The 14449-nt window shown below is 36.3% G+C and overlaps 1 protein-coding gene across 3 annotated transcripts in view; it reads left to right on the forward strand.

The window, feature by feature from the left end:
* Positions 1-14449, forward strand: part of DPYD (dihydropyrimidine dehydrogenase) — a 982193-nt gene that overhangs the window by 779704 nt on the left and 188040 nt on the right. For all 3 annotated transcript variants that reach the window (XM_058303142.1, XM_058303141.2, XM_058303140.2), the window contains exon 19: positions 8832-8974. In XM_058303142.1, coding sequence (XP_058159125.1) covers positions 8832-8974 — 143 coding nt within the window. The remainder of the gene's footprint in view (positions 1-8831; positions 8975-14449) is intronic.

Genomic DNA, 14449 nt, shown 5'->3' on the forward strand with positions numbered 1-14449 from the left:
TATTGTTTAAATATCAATCTTTCAAATGCTTTAACCTGGAATTCCTGATTTCCTAATATTTTCCTTCTTTTGGATTATATTAAAACTATTAGAAAACAATGAAAGTTCAATTTTTAATGAATCTGTTATCCACTTAATTCATTTTACTTTAATTAATGTAAGCAAATTAAAACTATGATTTCTTTTTGTATACACAGTGAGTACAAGTATTATATCCCAATTTCTGTTTTATTGCCAGCTAGAGCTATTACCAAGGAGTTTATTGTGGACTTAGTTCTAACAATTAATTGTGTAACAGTAGCTGTCCTAGGAGTCGAATGATTAGGGAAAAAACAAACAGACTTAAAATAAATTATTCAAGATTCCAGTTATCCAAAATTAGCGTATGTTCCACACTATCTTTCCCATTAAAAACTTTTTTCTCTTCAAGGCTTTAGTCATGCTAAATCCTTGAAGCTCTGCCTCTTTTTCACCAATAAAGTTAAGTTCTTATACTGTCATTAAAATCCTTGTATATTGGTTTAATATGGCTCTTTTGATTCTCAATAAAAAATCTTATATTGATATCTGTTTTGGGGATTTTTACCTTTGGAGTCAATTAAAGTATCTTACCATCATTAGGAAACTGCTAACTGAGAGGTGATAGAAAAGGAGAAGAAGAGATGTGTGGTTTTCCTAAAGGATCAGAGGATATAAAGTTCTGTAGTCATAGGTATCACACTTTTATCTCCAATAAAATAAAAAAGATTTCATTGCATCACCAAACACATAGCAACAACATAGAAGGGATTGTCAGAGTAAACAAAATAGAGGTTCTCTCTGAAACAAGTGTTGTCCTTGGAAGCAGTACAGATTATAATAGCAAACACTTATACAGATTTTATTGTGTGCTAGCCCTTATGTTTATTAAATAATTTAACCCTCACAACAATCCTGTGGAATTTTTATTAAAATTTAATTATTTTATAGCTAACAAAATAGAGGCACAGAAAGGTTAAGAAATTTTCACAAGGTCACATAGCTTATAAGCAATGGACCTAGGAGTCAAACGTAAGCTTTCTGGCCCCCTAAACTGTCTGATGTAACTAGTTCACCCTCAGATTGGCTTCTTTCTTGGATTCATATTAATTGTATTTATAAAATGTATATGATGTTCAAACTAATGTGAATTTTTCCTAATGCAACACCTGCACAACCTGAAAAATAGGATTCATAGTATTTACCTTGAAACAACATCCTTAAATAATCAGGGCTGGTATTTTGGATTATCCATCTGTATTAGTTAGCCAAACGGGTGCTGATGCAAAATACTAGTAATCTGCTGGGCATTATAAAGGGTATTTATTTGGGGTGGGAGCTTAAAGCAGACCATAAAGCAAAAGTTACTTCTCTCACCAAAGTCTATTTGGAGCAAGATGGCTGCCGACCTCTGTGAGGGTTCAGGCTTCCTGGGTTCCTATGTTCCTGTGGCTTGCTTTTCTCTGGGCTCAAGTTTCCTTCCTTCCTGAGGCTGACTTCTCTTTCCTCTGTGAGATTACTTCCTGGAGCTGCAGTTTAAGTCTTCAGCATCAAACTCCTACATCAAAACTTCAACATCAGAAACCTTCAACTCTGTTCTTTGCCATGCCTTTTATCTTTGAGGCCTCACCTACCAAGGGGTGGGGACTGGGTGGGGACTCAACGCCCTAATCATAACTCAATCATGCCCAGGTACAGATCAGATTACAAGCATAATCCAGTATTTCTTTTTGGAATTCATCAATTATATCAAACCGCTACACCATCCTAGGTAGCAATATATTTAGGACACAAACTGATTAACTTGGATGCTTCTTATAAGTGTTTCAGATTCATATACATATATCTTTTAAAGAAAGACATAGGTACTTAATAGGTATTTCTTGGATAGGTGCATGGACAAATGGTTTACTAAATGAAGGCTGAATAAGGAACCTGATAAAGTCGTAATACTTTTGCTAATGGCAGAGTGTTATTGAAATTGTATTTGGGGAGCAGGTTATAGCTCTGTGGTTGAGCACCTGCTTCACATGTACTAGGTCCCATGTTCAATCCCTGGTACCTCCTTAAAAAAATTATACTTTAAATGATAGCTAAGTGATAGATACTATTTCAAGAGAAAAAGTCCATCAAAATTAGATTAACTTAATTAAAAAATGTGACTTAAATGTTCTTTGAAGGGGAGGACATGAATCCATCTAAAACTGTGATGTACTTTATCAAAGAAGTTCTATGAATTCAAGACTCTGGTTTTCATTTTTAGTTATGATTATATGGAGGGCCTGGAGTTATTTGAGACCAAAAATTACAGTCCAGTCCAGTCCATTAGCTTTTTCCTTTTGGAGTAATGAAATTCTGAAATGGACTGAGCTGATGACAGCACAATTCTATAATGAAACTGAGAGCCACTGAGGGTATACTCTGGATGGATTGTACAAGGCAGGGGATTATATAACACAGGGAACTCCGTGGTAAATGATGGACTGTGGCTAACAATACAAATATAAGAACATTCTATCATGAATTATAACAAATATACAATATTAATACATGATGTTAGTAATAGGATAGTTTGTGGGAAAAATACACCAAATATAAGCTATGGACTATAGACAGCAGTAAAATTATGATGATGTTCTTTCGTCATTTGTAACAAAAACATAAAGTGTTGGTTGTGGGGCTTTTATGTATGGGAATCCTGTATGGTATGCTTGATTGTTTTGTAAACTCACAACTTCTCTAATAAGGAAAAAAAAAAGAAATATACTCAACTTACTCTCAGCATTTTATGAGGAATAACATAGATATATTTTTTATTGATGTATATCATTCATACATGGACATACATAAACAGTAAGTATATAGTAAAAGTTGTGAACTTACAAAATAAACATGCATAACATCATACAGGGGTATCAAGTTTCACCCCTCCTCCAATACTTTGCAATAAATTTTGTGTTTTGGTTTTTTTTTTTTTTTGAGAAGTTGTGAGTTTACAAAACAATAATGCATAAAATACAGGATTCCCATATATCACTCTATTATTAACACCTTACATTTGTTACAATTGATGAAAGCACATATTTATAATTAGTACATGGTTTATTTAGGGTTCACTGTGTTGTGGATTTTTTTTTATTCTGCTACCATATATATAACCTAATATTTCCCTTTTTAACTTCATTCAGGTATTTATTTCAGTGCTGTTAATCACATTCTAAATGTTGTGCTACCATTGCCACAATCCATTACCAAAACATTTCCATTGTTCTAAATAGAAACCTTGTATGTTTTAAGCCTTAACCTCCCATTTCCTATACCCACCCTGTCCCTTGGTAACCTTATTCTAGATTCTGACTTTATGAGTTTGCTTATTCTAATTATTTTATATCAGTGAGATCATACAATATTTGTCCTTTTATGTCTGGATTATTTCAGTTGACATAATGCCTTCAGGGTTAATCCATGATGTTGCATGTATCAGGAACTTCATTCCTTTCTAACAGCTGAATAATATTGCATTGTATGCATATACCACAGTTTGTTTATCCAGTCATAGAATAATGGGCTCTTGGGTTGCTTCCTTCTCTTAGCAGTTGTTAATAATGCTACAATGAACGTCAGTGTGAAAATACGTGCTCCAGTCCCTGCTTTCAATTCTTTCGGGTATATTGTAACTTCAAATCTGTCAGTATTTGCTTCTTGTATTTTGGAACTCTGCTGTTAGGTGCATATATATTTATAATTGTTACATCTTCTTGTTGAATGGCTCCTTCTTCTATATATAATGTCTATCTTTGTCCCTTGTTAGTGTTTTTGACTTAAAATATATTTTATTTGGTGTTTGTATAACTACCTCAGCTCTCATTTGGTTATACTTGCATGGTATATATTTTTCCCACCTTTTCACCTTAAATCTACTTGTATCTTAGAATTTAGGTGAGATTCTTGTACACAGCATATCGTTGGGTCATACTTTTTTATCCATTCTGCCAAACTCTGCCATTTTGCAAGAAAGTATAATTCATTTACTTTAAAGTCCCTACTGATAACGCAGGATTTTCTTCTGCCTTTTTGCTATTTAGCCTTTGTAAGTCCTGTATCTTTTTTCCCCTCATTCCTTCTGTTAATGTATACTTTTATATTGACATGATTTTTAGTGTGTTTTACCGTATTTAATGCCTTCTCTTTTCCATCTAAATATATTTTTTATATATTTTACTTGTGGTTACCACTGGATTAAAATTTAACATCCTAAATATCTAGCAACCATATCTGGTTTGATACCAACTTGACTTTAATAGCATACACACATACCATTCCTATATTATTCTGTCCCCCACTTTTTTGTATTTGTTACCACATATTTTTGTACATAGTATGTCCAAAACCATAGATTTATGATTGCTTTTTATGTATTTGCATTTTAGCACCAATAGGAAGTAAGAAGTGGAGTTATATACCAAATAATACAATAATACTGACATTTATGATTACCCAAATTATTACCTTTACCAGAGGTCTTTTTTTTCTGTGCAACTTTGAACCACTCTCTAGTGTCTTTTCCTTTAAGTCTGAAGAACTCCCTATAGCATCATTTTGTTGGGCAACTCTAGTGGTGATGAACTCCCTCAGCTTTTGCTTATCTGGGAATGTCTTAATTGCTCCCTCATTTTTAATTGGAAGTCTTGCTGGATATAAAATTCTTGGTTGGCAGTTGTTTCCTTTCAGCACTTTAAGTATGTCAACCCAGTGCCTTCCTGTTTTTGATGAGAAATTGGGACTCAATCTAATTGGGACTCCCTTTTACAAACATGTTGTTATTCTCTTGCAGCTTTCAGAACCTTCTCCTTGCCCTTTGCATTTGATAGCATGATCAATATATGACACAGTGTATTTTCTTCATGTTTATTTTGTTTGGTGTTCTCTGGGCTCCTTGGATGTGCATATTCACATCTTTTGCTAAGTTTGGGCTTCATTGCTCGTCTCAGGAAGGTCTTCCCAAGACAAAGGCAGTGTGCAGGGTCGCCCCTGTCTTTTCTGGGCCCATATGTCTTGTCCCAAGTTTTTGCTTGTTAGTTGTTTTGGAGTTTTCTTGTTTAAAGGAGGTTGAATGCCTCCTCTGTTTCCCAGGAGACAGACTCTGTCTCCTGCCTGTTGAAAGTAGGCAAGACTTTGCCCCAGACTGTCTCTATAGTGTCTTATACCCCATTCATGTCTTAAGTTGCTTTCACCAGGAGGGTAAATTCTGGTGCAGGGGAAAGACACACTAGAGAGGAGTTTCCCAAGTCAGACTTCCACAGTGGAAACAAGGCCAGGGACCTATGAAGGGGGCATGTAGTGGTTCAAAATTGCCCTGGGGAGGGGTTTAGGAAGGACATCAATATCTTCTTCCACAGGTCCCCAAAGCAGAGCTTTCTTGAGCTGTACAGCAAATGTAGCCCTTCAACTAACTGCCTGCCACAGCCTTAAGGACATGTGACAACCTGAGTCTTCTGCACCTTTGCCTTTAACCCAGGTGAGATGAAGTTGCTAATCAACATCTGTGATCAGCAATTGGCCATGCTCACACCTGGTTTGGGGGGAGAGGATTTATATGTCCCTTTCTTTCACCTGTAAGCTAGCCAGGGGCTTAAACCCACTACCTGAAAGAGGAGGAATGGGTGCCAGTAACTACACATAGGAGAGAACAATTTACTGGTCTTTACTGTAGTTTACCCACCTCTTTCTTCTGCTCTTCCCTGGAGGCTATATAGTGTTCTACTGGCCTCTGGAGTTTCAACATAGTTGTTTCAGATAGTTCTTGCCTGTTTAATAGTTGTTTTGGTGGAACAGCTGAATTCAGGTGCCTCCTGCTCTGCCATCTTCCCATAGTCCTCTACATTTCATTTAGAATCAGTTGAATTATAAAGAAAACCAATTGAATGAAATTTATAATAGAAATAAAAACTGAATTTACTATTGCCCAGAAATAGGAGGATCCATTTTTTTCATTTTGGGATCACATTTTTTCAAAGAATATAATTACTTTTAATTTTATTAGTTTGAAAGTTTTTCATATTCATTAGGTAGATTAGAAAAGTTTTAGAAAAGGGAGGAAAACATGAAATAGAAAATGTTTTAATGACCTAACGGAACATCTTCAAATGCCATTGAATATTTCCTGACTTTTTTTTTTTTTTTTAAAGATTTATTTTTATTTATTTAATTCCCCTCCCCTCCCCCAGTTGTCTGTTTTCTGTGTCTTTTTGCTGCGTCTTGTTTCTTGTTTCTTTGTCCGCTTCTGTTGTCGTCAGCGGCACGGGAAGTGTGGGCGGTACCATTCCTGGGCAGGCTGCTCCCTCCTTCGCGCTGGGCGGCTCTCCTTATGGGTGCACTCCTTGCGCGTGGGGCTCCCCCACGCGGGGGACACCCTGCGTGGCACGGCACTCCTTGCGCGCATCAGCACCGCGCATGGGCCAGCTCCACACGGGTCAAGGAGGCCCGGGGTTTGAACCGCGGGCCTCCCATGTGGTAGACGGACGCCCTAACCACTGGGCCAAAGTCCGTTTCCCATCCTGACGTTTTTTAACACCTGTATAATAACATTGCCCTTTAAATGTAACTGGTTAAATTTTTCAAAGCTGTGTTCTGCGATTTTGCTATTTGATGTTCATTAATGAATTTGAGTATGTGGCCATATCCCTGTGTACCACTTTAAAATTTTACCCCTCTGTGTTAATGATGGTCTTCTAACATATGATTAGAAATGAATTATTAATCTACGTAGCTCAAATTTCCATTACTTTCTTGGGTCAACCAAGTTAGGAGGAAATCCCAATACTTAATCCCCTATTACTTCAAAGTAGCATGTATGTAAAGACATCAGCTTACTGTATAATGAATATGTCATTTATATTATGAAGAGACAGCTATATGTCTATCTAAAGGTTTATTTAAGCTTCAGATTTCCTTAACAGTGTTTCCCTTTACTTTTTTTTTTTTTTTAAAGATTTATTTATTTATTTAATTTCCCCCCCCTCCCCTGGTTGTCTGTTCTTGGTGTCTATTTGCTGCGTCTTGTTTCTTTGTCCGCTTCTGTTGTCGTCAGCGGCACGGGAAGTGTGGGCGGCACCATTCCTGGGCAGGCTGCTCTTTCTTTTCACGCTGGGCAGCTCTCCTTACGGGCGCACTCCTTGCGCGTGGGGCTCCCCCACGCGGGGGACACCCTTGCGTGGCATGGCACTCCTTGCGCGCATCAGCACTGCGCATGGCCAGCTCCACATGGGTCCAGGAGGCCCGGGGTTTGAACGGCAGACCTCCCATATGGTAGACGGACGCCCTAACCACTGGGCCAAAGTCCGTTTCCCTCCCTTTACTTTTTATTCTTTCTTCATCTTTTTAGTATAGCAAAGATATGTGTATATACATGCATGTGTTCTACAAATGTTCCTATTCACCATGTTAGTCTTCTTTATGGTTAAAAAATAAAGACTAAGAAGTCGTTGATTAGTATTTTGAAATCGAAATAGAACTCTGATGTTCAGTCACTGATTTGAACTAACTCAATGCTTTGTATTCTAAATGTCACAGAATTCTGAAGTGTCAGTCGTTAACATTCTTGACTAAGAAACATTAATATTCAGAGAGAGCTTTTCTAGGTGTTGGGGCAACAAGTACATATTTCCATAAACACGGCTGGCATTCAGTACAACAGTATCAATTATACATAAATTTAATTTAATCTGAAATGGGTATATATAGGAAAGGGAAAGTCTCTGATTTCAAGGAAAACTCTGTACTTCTTGGAAGTAAACATTTCTATAAAAACTTGTTACTAATGCCTGTGACCATGTTTGTGGTGGAGGTCATAGTAAAGCAATCAAAATGAGGTTCATTTCACCAGCTGCTTGTTTTTGTGGAGATTTGGTTTGAATTGGTGTCAAATTCTTGCACAAGTCAAACAATTTTTGGTTCAGAAAATGTTTTTCAAGGACCACTGACTTGTAAGTATACACCAGGAATGTCAAATATTATTACTATATTGAGACAATTTAATATATGGTAATTCTTGAGAGTCCAAAGCAACGTATGTACAGTAGAATCATTCAAAAATTTACCCCAAAGTGTCCTGTCCATCCATGAAGTTTTCATTGCTATTTGGGAATAATATAATTGTAAAATCTTGCTAAGTAAAATATTTTAAAAATTAAATGCATACTCGCTACTGGATGCTCTCTAAATGCTCTTTAACTTGGTTAAAACTTCCTAATTTATGAAAAGTTAGGTCAGGCTCACTGTGTTTCAACAAATTGTGGGAAATACACGTAAAAAGCATTATGGAAGCTCTAAGTTCATCAGCACCTTTCTTGTTTTTACATTATCTATATTCACACCAGCTGCTTTATATTTTGTGGGAACATAACAGAGTTATATGTTTATTTGTACACTGTATGTGATTGTTTTTCTTTTTCAAAATCTGCTGTTCCTTGTTCTTTTTTAAATAGATGCTGGAGTGTTCCATACAATTTTTACACATTACAGTATATCAAAATATAGTATGCTTGTGTTTTATGCAATAGTTCCAGGGAACTATACCAGTTGCATAACATGTCTTCATGTAATAATCACATCAAAGTCCTTAAAATAAATACCCATCCATTTAGAAATTAACGTATTTGAAACATAACCTTTATACTATACTTGCATCTTAAAGAGATCATAGAAATTTGAATTTTGTAATGTACAACACTGCCATCACATAACCGTAAATATAAGGCAGTATGCTTAAGTGACCAATTTGCTAACCATTGATTAATTCTCATTTTCTGTAGGGACAGCGATCAGACCCATTGCTTTGAAAGCCGTAACAGCCATTGCTCGTGCTCTGCCTGGATTTCCCATTTTAGCTACTGGTGGAATTGACTCAGCTGAAAGTGGTCTCCAGTTTCTCCACAGTGGTGCTTCAGTCCTACAGGTAGTACATATGTTTGTCCTTTTAAAAAGTTTCTGTCTAACGAATACAGTGTAAATTATATGGCAATAAATATATTCTTGTATGACCTCTTGAGAAAGCAGTGAGGTGAAATGAAAATGGCAAAACACATTAAGTTCCTATTGTGAGTGGAGAACAATCCTGAGACCTATTTCTTGCTCTATTGAGTGCTTTTTGATATATTTCCTCACACGTATGTTTCTAAAATGAATGAGATGGGATACCAAAATGCGCACTATATCACTGGATTAAAAAGTAAATACATGGGGAAATCTTGGTAAAATTAAGACCTGTATTGAAAAATAATATGAAGTCAAGGTTGAAGCCAGTACACAAAATCTACACCGTAAGGTACTGGACAGGTTACAAAGTTGGATTCTGAGATTCCTAACAGACAAAGCCAGGAAGACACTGACTTCATAGTTTTCAAATTATAAAAATAAATCATTTGCTCACCTTCTTGTGGTACAAAGCCAAAAGAGATTCTCCTATTATCTTCATAAAGGTATACTTTGAGATGTAGGGAAATACACTCTTAAATGCATTCTTACAGATAGTAAAAATGTACTATAGCACATTTTAATATAAGCATTTTTCTGAGGAACCAGATATATAAGTCTTTGATGGTCTGACTTTATCCAAGGATAAAATTTTCGTTATGATTACTGGACTGTGAACTCTTAGGTAATCCTCTATTGATATGACTTCTCATTACCTAGCACCTAGCATAGATTGTAACTGGAAAAAAGAGCATTTAGCATAACTTACATTCTCTGACAAAAATGGAGTGCAGATATCTGTGCTGTCAATTAAGAGCAGACCTATATACTTAGAAACAGCTATAACATCTTGTGAAATACTTACAATCTAAGATGGAAATAATATGTATCAAAATGGTAATTGGAAGAAGACATCTGTTTCCAAGAAGATGGAGTAGACATAGTTTTCCTTTCTTGTAAGTACAACCAAAATCCTTTATATATAAAACAAATATAAGAAAACTCTGAGGAGCTGGGAGAAGAAGGTAGTCAGACTGGCTAGGGATGTTGAGATGCAAGCAACAACATGGTGTGGGTTTTCTTTTTGCCTCATATGTTCCAGACTTGGAGCTGAAGAAGCCAGCAACCTAGAAACACCAACAGGTGCAGACAAAAAAAAAACCAACAAAAGTCTACTCTCTCTAGTCAGAGGACCAGGAAAGAGGCAACCTAGTGAAACAGAAAACATTTTCCTAATAACCACTCTACTCCAGCCAAAAATAAATAAATAAAACAAACCTGAGGATCCACACTCACCATGTAAGCAAAGGCCAAAGGGGAAACTTAGCCTTCCACATTTGCCAGGGACTTCAGCCTTCTTGCTGGGGTTGTGTCAGAAAAGACTGAACTGGTAATAGGGCCAACATCTTTCTGTGTTCTTAGTGGAGACCATGTGAGGAACAGCATGGGCTTAACAGCAGAATGGAAAGGATATAGTAAACAGTCAATAAACTGGTAGATAGAAGAGAAATTATCCTGTTTTAATAACAGAGATAAATTGGGGGGAGGGGGAAATAAGCAGGCCTCAGGGACCTGTGTAATATAACAAAAGAGCTAACATTCATATAATCAAAATCCAGAAGGAGAGGAAAAATAATGGAACTGAAAAAGTACTCAAAGAAATAGTGGTGGAAAACTTCTCAAATTTTGCAAAAAATATATCTGAAACTACAAATTTAAGAAGCTGAGCAAACCCCAACCAGGATCTACCCAAAGAAATCCACACCAAAACACACCATAGTCAAACTTCTGAAAACAAATGACAGAAAAAATACCTTGAAAGTAGCAAGAAAGAAATGATACTTTACCTGTAGGAAACAATTCTAATGATATATTCTAGCAGATTTCCCATCAGAAACCATGGAGAAAGAATGTGGGACATGTCTGTCAAGAAGAACCTGTAAGATAACAGATGTCCAAACTTGAATATTACCTATACTTATTTGCATTAATATATGGAAAGACATTAACTGAAAGATATAAGTAGATTAAGAGTTGGTTCCCATATAGGCTCCTGCTTATTACCTGACATGACTAGGGAAAGTCACACATGGGGGTGAACTTTGTCAACTGTCTACCATATGCCGCCAGTACTAGCTGATGCTTCATACAGTATTTCCTTTAATCCCACAACCTACCCAAGAATGAAATAAGTTTATATTTCTTTTATAGATTGTCACCTGAGGTACTGAGGGTAAAAGTAACATAGTCACAGTCACATTACTAGTGCTCAAGCCAGAGCTCAGACCTAGGATTTCACAACCACAAAGTATGGGAATATTAATAATAAGCAGGTCTTCTTTACCTAATCAAAGCTTATATCTTCAGGCTGCAGCTTATTCCTTATAGTCAGAATTCAAAGAGAAGAAATGTAAAAATAAATCAATGTGATATATTCTGAATGCAAATGTGTTCTCAGTTTGTGGATCACAGTATGTAAATATATGTAGTGTACTATGTGATCTCACAAAAATGTATGGTGAAATAGTCACTCAAATTTCAGTTTTTGTTTAGTCTCCTCTTGGATCAAGCAGCAGAAAATTACTCAGATTATCAAAAGAAAATGAAGCTTATTGTACACTTTAAATAGATGGAACCTGAATCTGAAACTGCAAGAACCAGTGGGGTAGCTCCCCATCTCTACCATGGGCCATGTGATTTATCTCTCAGAGAATCTGTAGGGCTGTCTACTCTTTCTCTCTCCAGGGCTTTCTCCTCACTTCTGCTTCCTCTGAATTTCCACCTAATATAGGGCCTTCTTGGCCCTGGGAATCATTCCATATCATGGCCTTTCAGCTCCAGCTTTGACATGAAGTGCCTCACTAGCTTAATATATGTTGGCTCAGATTTGCAGGAAAGGAAGTCTGTTCAGCTCAATTAATCTTTTCATACCAGGCCCTTCATAAGCCACTTGTCACCCCATGTATTGAATGCTTCACATGTAGGAAACACACACTGAATATTTGTTGAATGAATTTTTAAATGAATGTGCATGAATTGAAATTCTTTTGCCACATTGTGAGGAGGGGATAAAGGGGTTCACATGAAATAATAATGTAGGAATGGCCCGTAGGCTTCACACCTGTGTAGAATATTGGTTTCCAAATTATTTTTGTTAAGAATGTAAAGTTCCATACCTAAGCTTTTAGTAGCAGAAAATTACAAATTAGTTATCACTCCTACCATTAGCTTAAGTAAGGTTTTTATTCTGCCAAAAAATGTCTTTTAACCAATTTTAACTGAAGTATGTACTAAAATCAATATTAAGATATACTTAGGACAGTCATGAGTGGAAAACACTTGAATTTATAGTTTTGGATTGGTATTTGAGTGGGGTGGAGGATGTAAAATATTTCCATTTCTCTTCCATTGTAACTGAATTTCATCCAGTTCCAATCTCTAATCCTGGGTTAATCTAAAACCTTTCATTTTCTACACTTTTGGGCTGCTGAATGTTATTAGAGAAATTCAAGCAACACTGCCAATTGAATTTACTCTGAATTCACAGTGTTTAACCTCAGCTGGGTCTTTAGTGCTAGTAAGCTCACTTTTTATTCATCTTTGTTTTATTTTCCATCAAATTCTCTCCTGCAGCTAATTCATATCTTTTTTGCACATCTCAAAACCCTAAACCACTGCATTATAACCCTCCTATTTCTCTGATGCTGTTCATTCATTGCCTCTTTTGAAGATTTTGAATTTTATTTTTTTATATCAGTGTTATGAATTACTCTGTTAACACAAGATAATAACTACAATAACAATAAATCTGCTTTGATCCTGTGTTTATACTTCCCCCTTATTTTTGTTCATTCCTCAGTCTTGAGAGATTTGGAATGATGTCCACTCTGACTGCCTCAGGCTGAGAGAAGAATTAGATATAATGGGGCAGAGGAAAGGAATTGTTTTGCTTGCAGTTGAAGATACTCTTTGTTTGGATATGGGACTTGTTCATCATCATTGTTTTGTTAGTTGTCCTGGGCAAGAACTGGAGAGGAGATGGTTGCAACTCTACTAGGTTTCTGGCTCAACTGGCACATGGACAATATGAAGATTTAAGTTTCTGAAAAATATATTTAGCAGGTACATTGAGAATTATAAACTTAAATAAAAGGTAGAAGATCATGATTAGAGGAATTATAAATGAGTGTAACTATTATATCTTGGGGAATAGATTTTCGTATATTTCCAAATAGTACCCACTGAGCAAATATTGATATCATGAAGCTGTGTGGCTTTCCTATGGTGTCCAGATGTCCCTACAGCCTTTGGGAGCACTTTTGTTTCAGGCTTTGTTTACTGTGGCAATTTATGAAATTTGCCTGAGACCTGCATAAGCATAACCTCTGGTATGACCTCCCAACTCACCTTAAAATCTCTTAGCCTTAAAAAAAATCTGTTTAATTTAATATTTCCCCATTTTGCTCAAGGTCTTTTTCCAAATGCACTGCTGATTAATGTTTGATAATAAGCCCTTGGTGCCAGGGAGGCTCATCCCCGGGATTCATATCCCACATTGGGAAGAGAAGAGTAGTGATTTTATTTACAGAGTTTCACTTAGAAAGAGGCCACATTTGAGAATCAAGGACATTTTTGGGAGGAAACACATAGGGCTTAATTGTGATTAGGCTTAGTTTCATTATTACAGAAATAAGGTTTGTAAGTACAAACATTAAAGTTGAGGGCTTGGCGTATTGGCCTATTTTCTTTTATTAGGCATAGCTTATCTAGTTCAGAGATGTTTGCCATCTTATTTGAGAAAGTGGCAGGACTTCCCCAGATTGGAATTTTAATATTTTGTTAGCTACTAAGTAGGCCACAATCTATCCAGAAAACATATGTATGACAACAAGAATACATGTATTCTTTCTCCCCTATTATACTGTCCCACATCAACACCCTGTGCTAATCATGTTCCTTTGTTATAGTTGCTGAAAGAACTTTGTTATCACAGTCCTCAGCCACCCCAGTGTTCACTGTGTTCTACAGTTCCCTATTTTATTCTATAACTTTCCTTATAGTAATATGTAAGACTCAAAACTTCCCCTTTCAACCACATTTATACAAATAATTCAGCACTGTTACTCTCACATTGCCACACCACCCTCACCTCTGTCCATTTCCAAACCATTACAATCAACCATATTATAAATTCTGTACTGTTTAAGCATCAGATCACCAATCTCTACTCCCATTCTCTCTCCTGGTAACCTATCTTCCATACTCTTACCTCCATGAATCTGATCACAATATTTAGTACAATATCGGTGACATCATGCAATATTTGTCCTTTTGTGTCTGGCTCATTTCACTCATCATATGGTATGTATATACATTTTCTTTATCCATTCATCTGTTGATAGACACTTTGGTTGCTTCCATCTTTGGCAATTGTGAACATTGCTGTTACGAACATTGG

The sequence above is a fragment of the Dasypus novemcinctus genome, chromosome 9 (genome assembly GCF_030445035.2).
Source record: "Dasypus novemcinctus isolate mDasNov1 chromosome 9, mDasNov1.1.hap2, whole genome shotgun sequence".
Lineage (NCBI taxonomy): Eukaryota > Metazoa > Chordata > Mammalia > Cingulata > Dasypodidae > Dasypus > Dasypus novemcinctus.